The sequence below is a fragment of the Centruroides vittatus genome, unplaced genomic scaffold (genome assembly GCF_030686945.1).
Source record: "Centruroides vittatus isolate TY-2023 unplaced genomic scaffold, ASM3068694v2 contig_350, whole genome shotgun sequence".
Taxonomy (NCBI): domain Eukaryota; kingdom Metazoa; phylum Arthropoda; class Arachnida; order Scorpiones; family Buthidae; genus Centruroides; species Centruroides vittatus.
In genome coordinates this window covers 1,708,259-1,728,819 of record NW_027122173.1, presented here as the reverse complement: position 1 = coordinate 1,728,819, position 20,561 = coordinate 1,708,259, and the positions used below count along the sequence as shown (strand labels likewise).

At 32.3% G+C, this 20,561-nt stretch overlaps 1 protein-coding gene across 3 annotated transcripts in view; it reads right to left on the bottom strand.

The window, feature by feature from the left end:
* 14-3-3zeta (tyrosine 3-monooxygenase/tryptophan 5-monooxygenase activation protein zeta) overlaps positions 1-20,561 on the bottom strand; it is a 46,592-nt gene that overhangs the window by 12,399 nt on the left and 13,632 nt on the right. For all 3 annotated transcript variants that reach the window (XM_067269458.1, XM_067269460.1, XM_067269459.1), the window contains exon 3: positions 6,748-6,871. In XM_067269458.1, the coding sequence (XP_067125559.1) occupies positions 6,748-6,871 (124 nt within the window). The remainder of the gene's footprint in view (positions 1-6,747; positions 6,872-20,561) is intronic.

Sequence of the window (20,561 nt, the reverse complement as noted above, 5' to 3'; positions counted from 1 at the left end):
GCATTGATAGTAACTTTCATACTAAAATCACTAAATACCATTATCATAACTGCCAATTGTGCTGTCCGTTGACTCGTCTAATTGTAGTGAGAAATACTCATATCCTTCCAAATCATTTTTCAACTGACTTTGTAAATCTGTGGATTCTTCTTGTACTCGTATTGTTTGATAACGGCAAATTTTGTATTGCTGAAATGATTTCTTGCTTATTAGAAAATCCTTCAAATAACGAATCAGCTTCAACGAGAAATGCTTCCTTAAATATCAATAGTTCACTTTCTAAAAATGTTTTTTTTTTTATTTTTTTGTTTTGCCAACAAATGAGAAATTTTAAGTGAAGCAATAGTGACATTTTTATTTTTATTTACATGGCTGGTAAAAAATACTCCTGAGTAAATAGATAATACTGATTTTAGTTGATTAAATTTTCTTTTTCTTAACTCGATTTAGGCAGATAACTAACCTCATAAGAACTGGTTGGTTTTGTAATGACGTTCGATGTTGTGTTTTTTCCTTGCCACTGACACAAAACTGTTTCATATTAAGTAAATACATTTCTCCTTACTTTCAACAACAAAGTAGGCGTCTTCCCAAATGTCGTTAAAATGACAGGTTTGCTGATTTTTACTTGGATTACTGATTTTGAGGTAAAATGTTTATGTACAAAAAACATAATACAATGACAGCAAGTGATGACAACAGTACGAGTTTACAACTAATACCATACTACTAATACAATACAGATGTCGTGGAGACATAATAAATTACAGTGGTCAGTGTAGCCCAGTTTAGCAAATTGCTCACTAAATCTAGCAAGATTTTAAAACTGGGTAACTTTTTATTTTCAACATTTAATTTTTTTTTCATTATTTCAAAACTTTGCCACAGGCACATGTAAATAGCTCCAAGGCACCCACAGGCACAAGGTTGGGAACCCCTGGTATATTCCAAAGAGAATCACTTCATGTTTAAAACTGAAACCTGCTAAACCAAAAAAAATCTAGTACTGTGCACTTCTAGATTTTACTGTATTCAACTCAGGCACAATTAAGGTGTAGTAAATAATGTCTAGCTAGTTATTATTGCTGCACATCCTCTTTAAGCAAGTAATCAAATAAAATTAAATGTTGTGATTCCTTCAAGTAGAATCTATACTAATGATTCTGTTCTGAACAACAACCTGCAATATTTTAAGGGTATCCAAGCCCTTAATTAACAATAAGTATTATGTAAGCAAAATGAATATTAAAAATACCAAAAATGATAAACGTAGTAAAAACAATTTATATTTCTTAAAACTGCAGTATGGATGATATTAACAGTTACATTAGTTTAGAACTGGAATCTCAAACTCAAACACAGCAAAGGGCCAGTCAAACAGAGGTGAGCAATATTCAGTAAACCAAAACACTAATAATAAAAAGCGCTAACAAAGGCCCTTTTGTTGCCATGTCTTCATGACCAACGTAAACATTTAAAGATTTGAATTTTTTCTGCTTTAATCCCCCATAAGATATTAGAAACATTTACCCCCCCAGGGCATTTGAGACCCCCAGGTATATCTAAAAAAGCACACAATGTGATCAGATCAGAATAGGACTAGAGAACTGCAGTTACTGACATGAGATAAAATTGGGCATTTGGATTCATGAGTTATACTTAAAATCAGACTGAAACAATTATAACTTACATTACAAAACAAAGGGCACATTTATATAAATCTATAAAATAATTTTAGAATTGATTTATACAAGTCATTTGTTTTTTGTACTATACTATTCACAAGTTGTTTGTTTATTGCTATGCTCTGTCTCAAGTTAATGACAATGTAGACAGCATAATGTCAGAAAAATCACAGTGATAGGTGAAGAATGCCAGTTTACTTAGAGTTCAATCAAAACATTTACTAGAGTCATTATATTATGAAATCTTTCACAATAAGCAACACAATAATGCTTTGTTTATTTTAGAACTATTAGCTTATGAAAACTAAAAACAAGTACAATAATAAAAATTCAAATCATGAGGGAGTTGGAAATTCACTGTTCAAGATTACTGGAATGGAAGCCTTGTGCTTAATAAACAAGCCAAGCCATCAGTGGTAAGAGACATTGTTTTTAATGGTTGTAACACTTACATCATGAAACTATTCACAATAAGCAAGGACTCCTGTAAATGAATATTTTGATGGAACTATATGTGCGCAAGTATATTAGAGTTCTTTGGTAGTTTGCCCATCAAGGTGATTTCTGTAACATGTCTATGTCACTATCAACTTAGTTGAAACAGAATACTATAAATTATCAGTTTCCACCAAAGTTATTAAAATTACTAGACAAATGACTTTCTATAGCCATGGTGACATTGTATAAGACTTGTAATTTCTACCAAGACTGACAATTTGTTAGTTTTTCATTAATATAGTGCTCCAAAAAATTAAAACCTACTAAATGATGAAAATTTGACTATAAAAATAACTCAAGTGGAGACTAAGTTTTATAGAAACTAAATAGAAATCCAAGAAATCCAAAAAATCCAAATCACACCCCTTGTTATACCATTGGATGCATCTATTATAAAAATTTGCATCTTTATATAAAAAAGCACCAATTACAATTGCTGAAAAAATAATCTTACTGAAAATAAAAGGTTTTCCAGATTTTGTTTATAAATTTAATGATAATGATAATATTTTATCATATACTACACACACACACACAAATAAATATTGGTTATTTGAGAAAAAATGCCACCTGATAAAAGACGACAGAGAAAAAAATTAAAGCCTTTCACAAAAGTGGACAGAGCAACTGAGAAATAGCCAGAAAAAAAAATTAGGCTGATCACTTCATGTCATTAATAATTCTTTGAAAAATCTGTCAGAATATGGCACAAAGTTCTGGACACAAATCAAAACTACCAGACAAACATAACACTGTATGCAAAGCATCAAACTCTTTGGAATCTTGTGAGGAGATTCAGCAAGAATCCTGTTTGAATGTGTACCATGACGACAAGAAACGTAAGGTGCATTGCAAAAGTTTAGGTCCACTACTTTCAGTTAAGCAAACACAACACAAATACATCTAAACAAATCAATACACACATTTATTTGTGAAGGTAGGAGAAACATCTAAAAGTAATATGACATCATTAAACTAGTATATTATTAAACGACTGTAAATGAATAAATACACAAAGTGAGATAATCCATGTGTTGCAAAAGTTTAATTCCACTATTTAAAATTATATATTATCATTCCAGAAACCCCTCTTTTTTGCACTCCAATGTCAAAAACATGCTGTCTAAAAGTTGTTGGAGCACATCGACTTATCTTGTCCCGTACAGAGGTGATGGCTGTCTGCAGTTCTGCAATAGTTGAAAACTGACGTTTGTTGGAATAGACATTCTCCATGGGGTTAAGGTCAGGGGAATTGGAAGGTCCTATGTAATGTGCGCTACATGGATTAGTGCATTGTCCTGTTGAAATGTCCAGAATGGTCCCCCAACCCTCTCTCCAAATGCTATGAGGTGCACATCCAACAGTTCCTGGTAGTCTCTGGTCTTCATATGACCACTTGGAAATGCAATGTTAGTCTTCCCGTTGTATCCAAATCTGGCCCAGACAATTACTGATCCTCCTCCCATTTGGCATATGGAAAAAAATCTTGTCCTTTCTGATGTCATGCTAGTAGTAACACCAGCCATCAGGACCATCTAAATTAATATTTTTTTTTGTTGCTAAATACTACTCATCTCCATTCTGTATTCCAATTCGAATGTTCTCTAGCTCATTTTGCCTTTGCTATCTTATGGTCTGATGTTAATCTGGGCTGACGTTTCTTCTTCTTGTACAGCAGTCATCTGTTGAGCCTTACAGCTCTTTATAGGGTTGACATGAATATTAACCATTGGATCACGTGCCAACTGTTTGAGTGATGATCCCGATTGTTTTAGGGTGTTTACGACCCATCGAAAATGATGTTCACTGAGTGTTCGTGGAGTCTTGAACAGGGTTTTTGGTTGTAACCCTCTTGGTTACGTATATAATTATTCACCACGTTATGTGCCCGATTAATCCGTTTTGCTATGGCCCTGTTGAACAGCTCTTGCTTCTTTAATGCATCAATCTTGCCTCTCTCATAAGCGGTTAACACCTTGCCAAGGCCCATATTTCCATAGAACGTTATATCAAGCAAATCACACAGCTCAAAGTTGCAGCAGTATGACAATTTCACTCTTAACATGTATGAAATACAGTAGACCCCCCATAACACAGTAGATACGTTCCGTGTTGTACAAGTCACTCAGATTTTACAAATACGTGAGCCATTCACAGCCCGGCACTTGTGCAGTTTAGAGAGTACGACTGCTTGAAAGGTTTTCTCCCATAAAATTAATCGATTCTAGACTAATTTGACTCGTCATTTCTAAAACACGTATAATTTTTTGGGAATAATCCATATAAACTATGCTATAAATAAAAAATTGTAGGAATACTTACTGAGTGTGCACCATTCAAAGATGCCATTGCTTAAGCTTGTTTTCATCACGGAATGGCTCATCAAGCAGCGGACACGTGTTTCCCAATAAGTTATTCTTTCTGCGAAAAATTTGCTGAACTTTGGAGACATCATTAATAGAAATATAATTTTTATGGCCGTTGAATAATAAATGTTTTTTAGTAGGTCTGCTGTTCGTTTAAACTCAACAGTTTGTGCAATGTCCACTATTGATCCAGATTCAACCAATCCTGTCAAGACATGAGTCGACCATGACAATCTGTCTCATTCTTTTACCGTGTTATACGAACACAATCGCAATTTTTCCACCGTGTTATACGAATCCAGCTTATATAAACCTGTGTTATGGGGGGGGATCTACTGTAGTTTGTAACATTTAACTTGCAAGTTCATATCATTATTTCTCCTGGTAATGTGGCAGAACTAAACTTTTGCAACACATGGATTATCTCACTGTGTATTTATGCATTTACAGTCATCTAATAATAATGCTAGTTTAATGATGTCATTATTTTTACATGTTTCTGCTACCTACACAAATAAATGTGTGTTGGTTTCTTTAGACGTGTTTGTGTTATGTTTGCTTAACTGAATGGAGTGGACCTACTTTTGCAATGCACCTTATTACTGTAAATCTGACCCTAAACATTGTCCAGAAGAAAATGAAGCCAGCACCAGCCATTGCTGCAAGACATCTAGAATTTGCCTAGCAATATATGGCAAATTGATTGGACAAGTGTTTGGTTTCTTACATGGTGACTTACCAATTTAGACCTACTAATTTATATAAAATATTTTTGCAGATATAAAGTGACAAAAAAAAATCTGAATGGGCCAGATATTTCAATCATGATATACAAAAAGAACTTCAGTAATTCTCAAGAAGAAACTTTGGAGATAGCAGCTTTATGGTTTGGGGAACTGAAAATTCCCCAAACCATAAAGCTGCCAGAACCCAGGTTAGCATTTTCACTATGAATAGAGAGGTCTACCAGAAAGTGTTGGAGAATGCATTAATCTCCTCCTTTTGAATATCATGATATTTCCCTGTAACTTATGCACTGCACTACAATGCCTCCATCCATTCAAGTGACTGGTTTGCAAGTAAACACATCCCAATTATGTTCCATCCACTAGGTTCACCCGATCAACCTAATAGAAAATCTCTGGGGAATTCTAGTTCGAAGAGTATGCTAATAACCAACAATATGGCACAGTAACAGCTCAGAGCAACTATTTAAACATGAGACAATCTTGAACAAGAAGTTCTGGATAATCCATCAGCAGTATGCTAAATTTTTCAGTTGATTCAATATAATGGAGGTCCAATTGATTAAAACTTATTTTGTTAATACATTTTGCTGAAATAAAAAGTTCTGTTTCCCATGAGGTTATTTTTCTTCAATTGTAATTGGTACTTTTTATAAATATGCAAATTTTTTGTAATACACACATCCAATGATATAAAAAGAGGGTGCGATTGAATTTTTACTTAGTTTATTAAAATATCTTAGTCTCCACTTCTTAACTTATTTTTATAGTCAAATTCTCACTTTAGTAGTGAGGTTATAATTTTTCAAAGCACCGTGTTATTAAAAGCATTTGCTAAAATTATCAAGATTCTCAATGATAATTGTTTCTAAATTTCACAACAGAATTTTCTGTCTCAATTCCACAATACAATTCTTTCCCAAGAGAAATTTAAATGTAAATTTTAATTGTATAAAATGTGCAAAAGATTTGACAGTTACTTCCACACATTTCTAACAGATGATTACTAGTCATTTCTGTTTATTTTTTACCCAACTTATTGCTAATGCCATTCATTTTTTTAAACTGAAAAACATTTTTATGTTAGTTTCAATTGCAGAATGGAACAGTGTATGTGGGTTTATTTACTCCGAGACAGTTAACATCAATCTAATCTGCAAAAGAAAAGCAACTGATATGAGAGAGAGAGAACCAAGTATATACATGGGTATAAATTTTAGTAAATCCCTTGAAATATTTCAGTTCTAGAAAATTTAAGCAGCTTTCTTTAATAATGAAAACAGCTGAAATGAAATATTGATCATCTTTCATATTATGAAGATATTTATATAGTAGTGTTTATAAATAAAATTTAACAATAAAGTTGTTATTTCAATAGTAGCAAGTTATCTACTGAAAATTAAAAAATTCATTAAAGTAGGAAACTTTTAAATTTAGAAATGAATTACTTACTGCTTCTTTGATCACCTGTGGCAACTTCTGCTAAATACCTATAATAATCTCCTTTCATTTTCAAGTAGAAAACTTTGCTCTCAGCATTACTTGCTTTTGGAATCAAGTATTTATCTAATAATCCCTGTAATAAATAAATGACATTATGGTTAATAGTAGTAATAATGAAATTAAATTAATCATTAAAATAAAAATTGAAAATTTTATAAAATAATGTGTTATATATGTTACAGTAAAAACCCGTTTTTAGTGAAAACGCATTTTAACTAGTTGAAACTAGTTTTTACTGGATGTCATTGTTAAAACTAGAATTTACTGCTAGTCAAAAATGAATTTGAGTTAAAAACTAGTTTTAACCAGACAAAACAGGTTTTAACAAAATGGCTCAGTAAAAACCATTCAGACCAAGGTCATTCAGCCAACAAGTTCCTATAGTGTATGATGAATTTCGTATCGCTTTAACCCCCCCGACATCTTGTTTACGTTTATTTTGCGATCCCTCCTAGGGCAATATAGGTCAGTCAGGCGATATTATTTTAAAAGTTCACAAAAAATCAAATTATCATTATATCTATATGAAAAAAAAACCACATTTATTAATATCTTTAGTTTTAAATATGATATTTTTCAATGCATTTTATTAGAAACATTTATAAGAAAAAAAATAATGTATATCAGAACTGACACACAAACTTGATAATTTGCAACATTTTGTGAAAATTAACATTGTCTAGTTACATAGTTGTTTGTTGGCATTGAGCCAGAAAAACGTAGAATATTGTTTTGTACAATTCCATATAACACTTATGCATGTATGTTTATTCGTTGTGAAATTATTGCACATTATATCAAACATTTGTTTGAAATCAAAATTTTATACTGCTATCAACTAATATAATGAATTATTATACTTTATTCACTTCATATCCAACGAGATTATATCTGTTGTTAATAAATTTTACAAAAATCGATATTTACCAAAGTAACGATGAATTGGTACCATCGAAGTTTTGCTTAAAAAGCCAGGGTTCCGATCGATCGGTGCCTTCAGGAACAAAGGGTTAACTAATGTTAATAACACAGATGTGTGACCAATAATTTTCAATAAATATCATTAAATAATAAACGTTTTAATCCCAATCATCACTTTATTTATTTCCCCCAAACATATTTATGTAGCTAAAATTAGTTTTAACTAATGTTAAAAGTTAAAAAGTTAATGTTTGATTTTAGTTTTATCTAAAATCAAAACATGTACAGCATTAAATTCTAGTTTTAACTAGACAAAATGGGTTTTAACAATGACATCCAGTAAAAACTAGTTTCAACTAGTTAAAACGCGTTTTTACTGTAACATACATAATTTAAGGTATGGCTAGGTATTCTCTTAAGTTATGGCAATGCAACACTTGGGTAACTGCCTAGGGGAATGCCTTCCAGGAGGTCTTTTTAAGGGTAACTGGCCCCTATTCAGGCATTACAGATGTGGAGAAAACCTGGAAAAACTCTACATGGCCAGCCTATCCTGGCGAGGTGCAAACCCACAACCAAACTCCCAGTTTTCAAGGAACAAAACTGCTTGGCCACTGGTGGGCCCTAGGTATTCTGATAAACACTGTTGTCGGTCTATTTCTTTGAAAGTAATGTGAACCAACATATAGAACATGCTGGATACCACTATTCTGAATTTCATAGATAAGCATTGATGAGTTTTTTTATATTTTTATTTTTGGAATCATCATTTTCCCCTTTTGGGGAACAGACCCCCACACCGCTAATGCATAAGGGGGCTTTAGGTACTTAATACATAAAGTCCATACTACATAACCAAGTTACAATTTTAATATAAAAGATAGGAAATATAAACTACTGAGCTACTCGCTCAGGAAGTTGTTTTACAAATGAATATGAGCTACTTTGCTCTTTAATATCTTCCTTAGAAAGTCAATGAGTTGATATGTTTTTCCCTTCTGATTAAATGATAAATCCCCAGGGCCATTGCATCCCTTCCTCTTTTGCAGTCAATTCCAGGTAATGCCTTTCCAACTGCCGATGAATGCATTCGTACACAAGGTGATCGAGAGTCACTATCTCCTCTCCACATATACACGTATTCTCGCCACTCGGGTTAAATCTTCTATATTCTCCTAGACCAAGGGTCGGCAGTTTGTCAAGTGAGAAGAGCCAAATTGGCATGGAAACGGGATAACAAAAGTACCAGAGAGCCGCATTGAGGATTAAATGCTTGACCGATCGCCGACCAACTGTGCTGAAAGATGCCCCCTAGTGAGTGTTACAGGCATTCTGTGACGATAATAAATTCCTATTACAAATACTGAATTATTTATATTGACCAAATGAATAATAATAATTTATACTGTTAATATAAATAATTTATATTGTTAATTTAAATGTGCGAAATATGACACACGACAGGGGTGCCTCTAGTGGCCTTTTTGGCATAATGTTACATGGGCAGATGTCGGACGGACGGATGCATGTTCAATGGGTTATATATATATATATGCTTCAAATGCTACCACTCACATGCAATTCATATTGATCAACGCGAGTGTCGTCATGTGCGGACAGGCTAAAGAGTGGTAGAGAGTATGCTGTACGAGTTGAAGTTTGTTCAGCAACTCTATCTCAAACTGGAGTTATAAGGCTTTTTGAGATGAGGTGAAATTGGAGTTTATGCCCAAAGAGCTGCACTTTCCGACCCTTGTCCTAGACCGTCATGCCCAGAGAGACATATCATCGCTTCCCGCTTTATCCTGAACCAATTGAGATGGGAGAGTCTTTCTACATTTGGAAGGAATTCAAAGGTCTTATGGCCTTTTGTGCTATTTGTCCACATATCTTGCCACTTTATTGTTTGAGCCCCGAGTGTCTTCTTTCCCCAACACTTTGGGATAGTGTGAAACACCTTATTTCCGTTTGTTGCCTCTTTAGCCAATTGATTGGCTCTTTCATTTCCTATAATACCAGTGTGCGCTCTGATCCATTTGAACTGAATTTTCTCAATCAAACCATTTTCCCCTAACTTAGTCTGTATCCTGAACACTTGCTGATGTGTGGATCTCCTATCAGTTAGGGCCTGTAGAGCACTCCAACTGTCGTATTAATACAGACTCCTTCATTCCTTTGGTTTTCTATGCACCAATCCACTGCTTTATCAATGGCCAATAGCTCAGCCTGATAATTGGAGCAATATGACTCCAATGCAAACTTGGCATTATGAATTTCTTCATTGAATTCTTAAACCACATAACCGGTCCCAGGTCCCAGATTCTGACCTGGAGCAGTCTGTGTATACATCCGTCCTAATTGGGTTATTATCAGCCATTACATTAACACCACCACTCTTGGCTGGATGTGGCAGATATTTGACAGGAACGTCTCATTCAAAATTACTTAGATCTATAGGTAGATCTATCATGTTATTTTCCCCATTTTTCTTTAGCCAATACCTCTTGGCCATTTCCTCAATCAGTAGTTCGATAGGTGTCTTGCCTGCTAGGACCATGAGTGCCTTGGTAGTAGTAGTTCTAAAGCATCTCGTCAGCCTTAGAAGCGCTGTCCTTTGTGCCTGCCGAAGACACTTCTTTTGAGTAATATTGTTGGCCTTACCACTCCAGGCCAATGCTGCATAGGTCATAATCAGTATAAACATACCGTCATATATTGCTTCCATAGCTTTGTTTTTAGCCCCCAGGTGCCTTTGGCAACCTGGGCTAGCTTAGTGAATATAATATTGCTTTTCGTCTTCAACTGTTTTATATGCTCATTCCAGCTCAACCTATTGTCCATGGTCACACCCAGGTATTTCATGAGTTATCCCTTAGAGCACCAGGAGTATGTGACTGGCAAATCATGAGTTTTCTTGAGACCAGTATCATGTTTTGTGTACGAACACAGCCATCCACAAGATGGTCTCATCACTGAACATTACTTTCTGAAGGAAGTCTGGAACAACAAGCAGATGTTTACAGGAGAGGTTACAAAAACATTTGTTGCTCAAGTGCTCACCTGTTAATAATGGTTGATGCGAGTCGTAGTTTACATTCATCCTGGTGCGCCATGCAGTTATGTCTACTGACCCACTTGCAGTACACAAGTGGCAAGCAACTTTTTGATCACTCTACAAGACTTCAAGACAAGTCTTGTAGAGTGATCAAAAGTAAAAGTCTTGTCTTTACTGACAAATATATTGGTAGCAAACAAAAGTAAATAATATAAACTTAGTCTTTGAAAAATAAGCTAGGATGGTAAAGAACAATATTTATTTATAAAAATAATTCAAATATCAATCATTAAAATTCAGAAGTGTTTATCAGAAATATTTTCTTAAAATAAGTTCTCCCATATAAAACTGACACTCTTCATACATTAAAAATAGGGTTTCTCAAAAGGGATCCCGGTTGTTTTTTAACCCAGGAAATTTTTCTCATCCTAGGAAATCCTGCAAAATTTCTTAAAAGTTCACTTTTTTTCTTATTTTATGTTAAGGTTGAGGAAATTTTGCCAATAGAAAGTATAATGAACTCAAACTGTCAGAATACATTTGTATTTATTAATTTTAAACCTACTTTTTAGTTGTTTTTAATTTTTCCTCATTATGCCATGTCACAAATGGTCAATAATCAATATGCATTTGTGACAGGACTCTGAAAATTCTTTACTTGTCAGAATCTGTAATATCTGGAATAATTGTGCTTATGCGTCTTAATTTTTAACCATGCCCAGTAGCTTCAATAACTAACACCAGGTCGTACAAATGAGTACGAAGTCTGCAAGTATGAAGTTTTTCTAATATTTAATTTGACTAGAGGTAGGCAGTTGTGTTACGATCTCGTTTTAAATTTAATAATTACAGTAGAGTGTCATTTATCCGAGTCAATTGGGGACTGGGGTTGTTCGAATAACTAATTATGTATGAAAAAATATATTAATCTATCCGATGTTGAAATTTTTCTCCGTTGCGTGTCGCTTCGTGTTGAATTTTCGTCGATTTTAAGACTAATGAAAATTTTTATAATAATAATCAAGGCTATTGTATCGTTAAAAATTATTTCTTTATTTCATACAAACAAAATAAATATATTGTAAAATATAAAAACATAAAAATTATACTTTAGAAGTAAATCTAGTATCAAAAAAGTTCGATTCAGCACGACACAGTCCGACTGGAAAGCATTCAGATAAACGACGTTTCGGATAACCAGGGTTCAGATAAACGACTCTACTGTATAAATAATTAAATTTTAATTTAGACATTTCTGGAATTTATTAAATTTAATGACAGATTCCACATTAAATTCCAGAAATGTCTAAATTAAAATTTAATTATTTATAATTATTAAATTTAAAACGAGATCGTAACATAACTGCCTACCTCTAGTCTAATTAATTTCTAATATGAAATTATAGCCTTTACATAGCCCAAAAATTTGGAATATCATTTGGCAGGTTTATTATATAACAAGCTATGGTTGTTGATGTTTATACGTAATGTGTGTTGGAAAAAGTTTGGAAAAAATGTGTGATCACAAGCAACACTATGATGATAGCTGAACTAGTGCTAGATGGAGCATGCGCACAATCCAGGACTTCTCCTGGCCACTCTTTATGCGAAAATTTGCTCGTTAAGCAAGTCATTTTTTCACAATTTATTTTGCTCGTTATGTGAGGTGCTCATTAAGCAAGGTTCCACTGTAGTTCTATTTTTTATACATAATATAATTTCATTTCACTATTTTACTGGTACCTGATACTTGTTGAAGAAAGCCTTATATTATTCAATTCTTTATTGTTTGAACCTTAGTTCATTACAAGAGGATTACATAAAGCTGAACTTAGTGCAATGAATAGTTAATACAATAGATTAATACAAGATATTACAAAGTGAAATACACAGTGATACACAAAACTGAAGTTAGTACAATTTAACAAATTATATTATTTTGTACTAGGCTATTACATTAAAGTAAAATATACAATAATAATCATTTTTTGAAAAAGCAATATATTGATAAGATTTAAATTCTGGAAAGATATAATCAAATTTTTTTTCCTACTTCAAATTTTATACATTGAAAGAATACATGTTGCCAAGTTTCATACACTTGTATAATACAATTACTACAGAACTTCTCAGGATTTATTATTAGACGACTATTATATGTCAAAATATAATTTTGACCACATCGCATTTGAAGTATTGAACATTTTACTTATGGACAAACTATTGTGTAATCCTCACACAAAGTTGTTTTAACACTACGATAATTGAAAATGTTTGTTTTTTTCCAGCAAAGACTAATCATCTTGTATGGTTTGTTCACAGAATTCTTATAATTAAGATTTGATAACTTTCGATTAAATGAAGATCTTGAGACAACCATAGGAAAGAGAGTGTCAATCTAGCAAATTTTTCAATGCCAATGACCAATTATATATAAAATTATCTATCGTTGAACACAATTTATACACTTTATTATATGCTCATTTAACATAGCTTTTATCGTCCAATTTCAAAAGTCTAATCCAAAGTGAAATTATTATTACAGATATTCTAGACACACCAAATTCCAAACGTAACACGTAAGCTGGAATTTTACAGTATAACATAAAAAATTCTTTGAAGATATAAAGCAAGGACAATTTCCAGTCTATCGTAACAAGTAATTGCCTATACAGGAGCAGCATAAAGTACTACAGAAGAAATCATAGATCAACTTTACATAGATATAAGCAGAATTAATTTTAGCTCTTGAAAGAATAGGCCATACTGAACCATTGCCATTTTAGCCTTACATATATTATAATTTTTAAAAGCCTTATATTATTGTCAAATGAATTTCTTTGAATTTGGTGACCCAAAAAATTCTCACGCGAGGGGTTGCAACCCATGGTTTGCACACCACTGGTTTAAACACCTTATTGAAGTACTCGGACAACATTAGATATACAGGATGTTTCAAAAATAACTTTACAACTTGAAGGTCAAATGTCTTCTATTGGTTCACCAATAAGTAAAAATCCTCAGTGTTTTAAAGGTGTCAAAAGTTTATCTACTGATTATTTTTCTAGTGCAAATGCTTGGATGACAAAGGTCATTTTCAACAATTGGCTAAGCTGAATCATGAATTAAGGCAAAAAATTGTCACATCAACTGTATAGCACACAAACAATGTCACTAAAAACATCAAACATCAAAATGATCATCTCAATGTAATGTTCAAATGTAAGTAATTCGGCTGTATGACCAAGTTATCATATGAACTTTAAGGCCGAGACTCCACTAGCATAAAAACGGGTGCAAAACCCCTTGCCGTAAAACTTTTAATCACATGACCTATTTGCATTCGGATTGTGGTGAAGGTCCGGCTAGCGAACTTTTTACGAAGACAGTGCTGTCAAAGTTACGCCTGTATACACGATATATCGATATAAAGACAATGATTATATTCTACAAATTTTTTTCTGTACTATAATTACAAATGTAGTAAAAATAATATCTTTACTTTCATATATTAACTTTTATCATCTTATCATTAAGATAATATACAGCACTTATAAGCTTAGCTTTTTTATTATATACGCCTCGAAATTGAAGGATTTTCCTTTGGTTGTCCATATCGCGTGTTTTAGGCATCCATTATTATAATCGGGATACCGCTTGTCACCACAGTATCATTTAAAGCCTGCACACACTATAGACTAATCACTTTCAAATTTGGGATGATTTCATTTTCTGCATTTGCATGAAAGGGTGCATTTGCATCTTTCTGCATAAAGTTCAACATCCACAGATGTTAGTGGAAGGTCAACTCCAAATTCTAAAGCACTGCATTCCACAACATAGAAACTGTTTTTCTCAGGTCTGGTCTGTTCCCTCCTTTAGGTCTGGACTCTTTCAAAGTTGAGAAGTGTGTTTCTAAATCATCTATCTCATCTCTTACTGAGAAAAACAGTTTCCATTGCTTTTCTTTTTGAAAATGCTTCCTTCCTAATTCAGTGATTGCACCAATAACAAATTTGTACAAATATACAGTGCACAGTTCTTTCTGAACACTGGTATTCAAAATTAAGTTGTTAATTTGATTAACTGCAGTAGAATCAAAATACAGAAAATACCAGTCCTTATGTATGTTCTCCATTTTGTGATGACTAGATCAGGTGCAGAAGCTGTGTTACTTCATGGTACACAGTAATTCTTGAAGCTTTCTTAAAACTTTTTCATCTCTGAAATAAACGTGTTTTGATTTGGGACATAAGCATGTACTGATCAAGTTCACACCAAAGGGCATAACACTATACATTAAATGTAATTCAAGTTGAAAAACATTGGTTTAAATTCCTGAAACAGAGCATGTAAGATGCTTGGTCTGTTAGGACAGCTCATATGTTTTGGTATTTAAATGCCATTTGCCACAGCCTCATTAAATTCCAGCATTACATGGGCAGCATCACACTTTTGCAGCTGGTCTGTCTGTAAGAACATTGCATCCACCAGTTTGCCTGTTAGTGAGTCATTAAAACATTCAAAATCAACTGTTTCATGTCATCCATTAAAACAATGGATTACATGAAACATAAGAATTGTCCACAAGAAACAAAACAGGGCTATCTCCAATAATATCCTTTAACTTACTGATTGTTTTTGCATATACTAGTTAAACTTAACCTTTTCTTAAAGTATTTTCATCAGGAATGGTTTTGCAGTATCTCCCAGAAAAACTTTTCAAACTTGGATGGTTAACCTTACTTAGGAGGGATCCCAGAATATAAAAAAAAATGTAGCTGAAGATGAATTGTATCTAGAAGCAGCACTATTACTACTTTTTGCCAAGATTTTTAAGTTAATTTGTTTTTTCTTGCTTTTTTGTTTTAATTTGTTCCTATTTAAGTTTTACAGTTAAAATATGCTTTTTAACATTGACCTTGTGCTTTTAGTAAACAGTGATCTTCACATCACAATTATTACATTTCTAGTTAGTTCCATTAGTAACAATACTGTCTTCAGCAAATCCTACAGCTATTTTCTTAAACCCCCTTCTTGCTTACTATTTTCAACATTTCTTAAAAAGAAATATTTCATAATTAAATCAAATCAACCACATTTGAAACCACACTTGGAAAAACTTACTAGCACTTTGATCACATGCAAAGATCCATATAGCCTGTCCATAAATTATAATGGATTTTTAAGGAACATTTTGACTCCTTTTCATTCTGTTACTAACACTTGCTAACAAATCCAAACATCCCTCCCCATTTAACACCCCTACCCCCCACATTTCAGTACCCCCCACAAAGTTGTACAAAAAAAATTTATTACTAGACAGTGACAGTTGAAAACCAGTGTTGCCAAATTGAATTGCAAATGCAGATACTTAGATTATGATTTGGAATCAAGTTCAAAAATGTAAATTAAATAAAAAAAACTAGCCCAAAAAGTGCAATCCACAACTCCAAGAAATAAGGCATAATTTGCAGTTAAAAGTAGCTATATTGGGTGCAAAATGCATGGACCTGGCAAATCTGGTCCTGACAGACGGCAAATTGGCAAGGAAGTTGTTCGTGTAACAGTAGTCACACGAACAACTTCCTTGCCAATCACTGCTTTCATTATGGCAACCTGCATTTACTCCCCTAAACGACCACAAACAGCTGATATCTGTACAGATAGCACTTCTGTTTACGCTGCAGTTCCGTTCCTACAAAAGCTGGCGCGAATTGAATTGGTGTAAAATGAACCCATATTTACAGTGAGGTATATGGTTAGGTTCTACATAAGTGAAAAATAAGCAAATAAATTTTGTTTATTAATGTAATATACAGGGTGGGCCAGCGAAAACGAAACGGCAGAGTGTTCGTGTTCGTAAAAGCAAAGCGCTCGGACAGGTCGATCTTTTGCTCGAGGGGACATCTTTTGCAATAAAGTTTTTGCGATTCTGAATACAAAAAACAACAAAAAATTTTAAAAACTCATTTATTTTGTATTAACTAAACAAACATTTATTTCGAAAAAAATGTTTGTTTAGTTAATATTCAGAATCGCAAAAACTTTATTGCAAAAGATGGACAGGTCGATTTTACTCTCGAGGGGACGAGCGCTTTGCTTGGACGAACATGAACACTCTGCCGTTTCGTTTTCGCTGGCCCACCCTGTATGTATTTTGTATTATAAATTTAATTTTTTTAAATGTATTTTATTATAAAAATAAAGTGAAATGTTATTAAAAATCTTTAAGAAAAATGATATTTCAAAGTTTTGGAAAAGTATCCATCTTTAATTGTTTAGATTTTTGTTTTCTTTTATTAAGAATTTTGGAATATGGTCGAATGGATATGGCAATGTTCCTTTTTATATTTGCACTTCGCTCCCAATTGTTGTCTACTCACAAAGTTCATCCATTAAACTTTCCATAGTTGAAAGGATACGCTAACCCGACAGAGCTACAGACGAGCAGAGACACTGATTGGTCAACTGCCGGCCGCCGTAGCACATATATGAGGGAAAATTGACGGTTTCATCTAACAATAGTTTGTGATCATAAGGTGTTTTCCTGAACAACTGATATGGGATAAAAACTTGTTGCATTCATTGGCACTCTGGATTCGGACACCATTTATTGGACTATTAAGTTTAATAACTTGACTCGTAGGTACCTAAATGTTTAGTATTTTAATATTAATTTAATGCAAATATATATATATATATATATATATATATATATATATACACCAATAATATAAATCAAAAAAATATATTCAATAAAAATCTTTGTTTTAACAAATGTATAATGTTGCGGCTCAGTAAACATGTCAACACTGAAACAAAAATCAGTCTAGCATGGGGGGGGAATCGGGGAATTACACAGTAAAACGGCAAATTGCACAGCAGCATTATTGTGAATTGGCATAAATTGAGCTGGCATAAACCAAAGGCTATCTGTATTTAGATTGGTTGGAATTGCTGCTAATGAGTTATACAATTACTTCTCATGCAACACATGTAACTTCAGCCTATATGAAACTTTATCCATGTTACTTTGTTTTCTTCTGAGAAAAAAATTACTTAATTGTGTCAACTGACAAGTGAAAAAGTTAGCTTACTCATAATATTTAGACCAATACAACACACACAATATCATAAAAAAGATACAGAACTTTGTCAAAAGAAAACTATTTATACTGTTTATATAACTGTCAGTCAACTGACTTTTCTAACCAATCACAGCAACAAATTTTAAATTTTGGGAAGGAATAATTTTCAAATTCAAAACTGTTTGGCTGACAAATTTCAACTTTAATCAAAAACAATTTCAGCTTTCAGATGTTAAATGCAGAGGTAGATTTGCTAGAAACCATTTAACTGTCAATATTGGAATCAAACTTAACAAATTTGATTTTTAATTTTGTACAAATGCTTGATAAGGGTATAAAATGATGCTAATTGAGGAAAATGGTGAAAAGGTGCAAAATGGGAATTCAAAATTCAGTTTAAATGGTTTGGGAAATCATTTCCTGATAGCTGGTTATGCTTTCCCTCAAAAATAAGACATCACTATGCACTATTTTTAATGTGAGAAGTCAAAAATCAAACATGCACCACGATTACTTGAATATCTAAACTCAAATTTTTCAAAATTATGCAAAAAGAAAAACCGAGAGCTGATTTTAACAAAGTTCTCCAATCAAAAAAAATTCTGAAGAATGACATAAAAAGTAAGACCATTCTTATTCATGCTATTCTTCTTAACATACATTTTTGATTTTTAGTTAATACTAAATGTGAATGTTGAAATAGCAGATGACTGAACAATTTTTTTTGTGCATCTTAAAATTATTTTACACTACTATAAATTTTAATATATAGAGTTACATTAATTTGCTAAAATGAACAGTACTAAATCAAATCATGGCATTCTTACTTAAAAATACAATAAAAATGATTAAAATACTAGCAGCAGATAATTCAAAAAAGTTTTTCAGTTACCTAGAAAATTTTATGCAAAAATCTGTTCATTAATACATTCTCTTTGAATACATTTTATTTCCTTAGATTTAATAGAATTATGAAGAGGGAACAGATAAATTATCCTAAAGCATATCCTATTAAAATTGAAATGCTAGTATAGAAAGTCCATTTACATTCTTTTGAACTTGGAAACAAGGGTAAAGTGTTTCATAATTCATGCAACTTATAGAACAGCTATCAAACTTTTTTACTAGTATTCAATGTATTTGTTAATCTTTTAAAGAACTAATTTTCTCAGTTTGTATGATCAAAATGGAGTCACCTAAGTTAGTGCAGGGAAATTTTTTTGGATAAATCAACATTTTTATAATATAGAAAACATTTTGTACCTCAAATGACAATTATTCATTCTAATATGCACATATCCATTAATACTGTTTTCCATTTCTCTGTGCAAATTTATTATTCCATCCAGTTATTGAATATAAAGAATAATTGACTATTTTTAAATAAAATACTCCCATCTAGTTTGACAGATCATGTTGAAAACCACTTCATAGTGTGTTCAGAAATGCTTCAAAATCTTAACGTTAAAACAAGACATTTAAAAATTATAATTAGAGATTTGTTTCTAAAAATCTTACTGTCAAAATGATCAGAATAGATAAATATGGCACAGATTTTAACAAATATTTGAAATATTTCAGGTCTCTTTCAGATCCTCTTTTAAATTCTTATTTTTAATAACTGTTCAGGAAAGTTTAGACCAGCTTAAAGTAATTGGAACATTCAAGTTTACATAATTTATATAAGAATGATTTGTACTAACTGAAGTAGATTTAAACAATTCAGTCTCTAGCCCATGGAAAAAGTCCCTAAATGAGTGCCTAAAATCAACAACATAACAATAAAAATGTAACTTAAAATATGTAAAGTCTTCTCCCCAAAAATTTCAGTATAACTTCTTTTGAATCAACACTTTGGACTCTTGGATATAGGCTATCTTTTACTGATTAAAAATCATAAGACAATGACAATCTCAACAACAATAGAAAAGCACTAGATAAAAAAATAAGTGAAACTGATTTCTTTACACTTAAATTGGAAAACATTTCTGTATCTTGTTAGATACTGTCTGTCTTGTTTCTAAGGTACTCTTTGTTTAGGATGTATAAAATTTCAAATTGTATCCTACAGCAGAATCTTGCAAAGTCCTTTACAGTCAGCACACTCATTCTTGATTATATTAAAATAAAAATGATAAATGAATGTTTATAATAAATTGAAATTCAATATTAGAAAGCTAAGCTGTTCAGAACTATCTATGTTCAACAATAACAGTAACATTCCTAAAGCAGCATTTATTCAGAATCATCAATAAAACCTATCATGTAAAATGTGTAATATTTTTGTATATATTCTTGATATTAAGTAATGCAGGAATACTTAGAAAAATATTGAACAGTCAATTGTTTAGATAATTACAATACAATTTTTTATGGTTGGCAAGAAAAATGTGAATGTATTTCATAAAATATTGAAATATTCAAATTTACTTTAACATTTGAATTAGTACCAAAATTTCATTTTCTTGGGACAACAATTTAAAAAGTTTAGACAATTTGGATTTATTTTGAACTTTTATCTGTATGTATAAAATTGTTGACATTCAAATAAATCATAAGGTAGAATCAAATGAAATTGGAAATGGGTACAAGTGATTTCATCTTGGATGGTGAGTGAGTTTATTTGAAATTCACTTGTCTACTATAAAACCTAGACTTTTTACAATGCTATGCATTGAACCATAACAGACATTCAA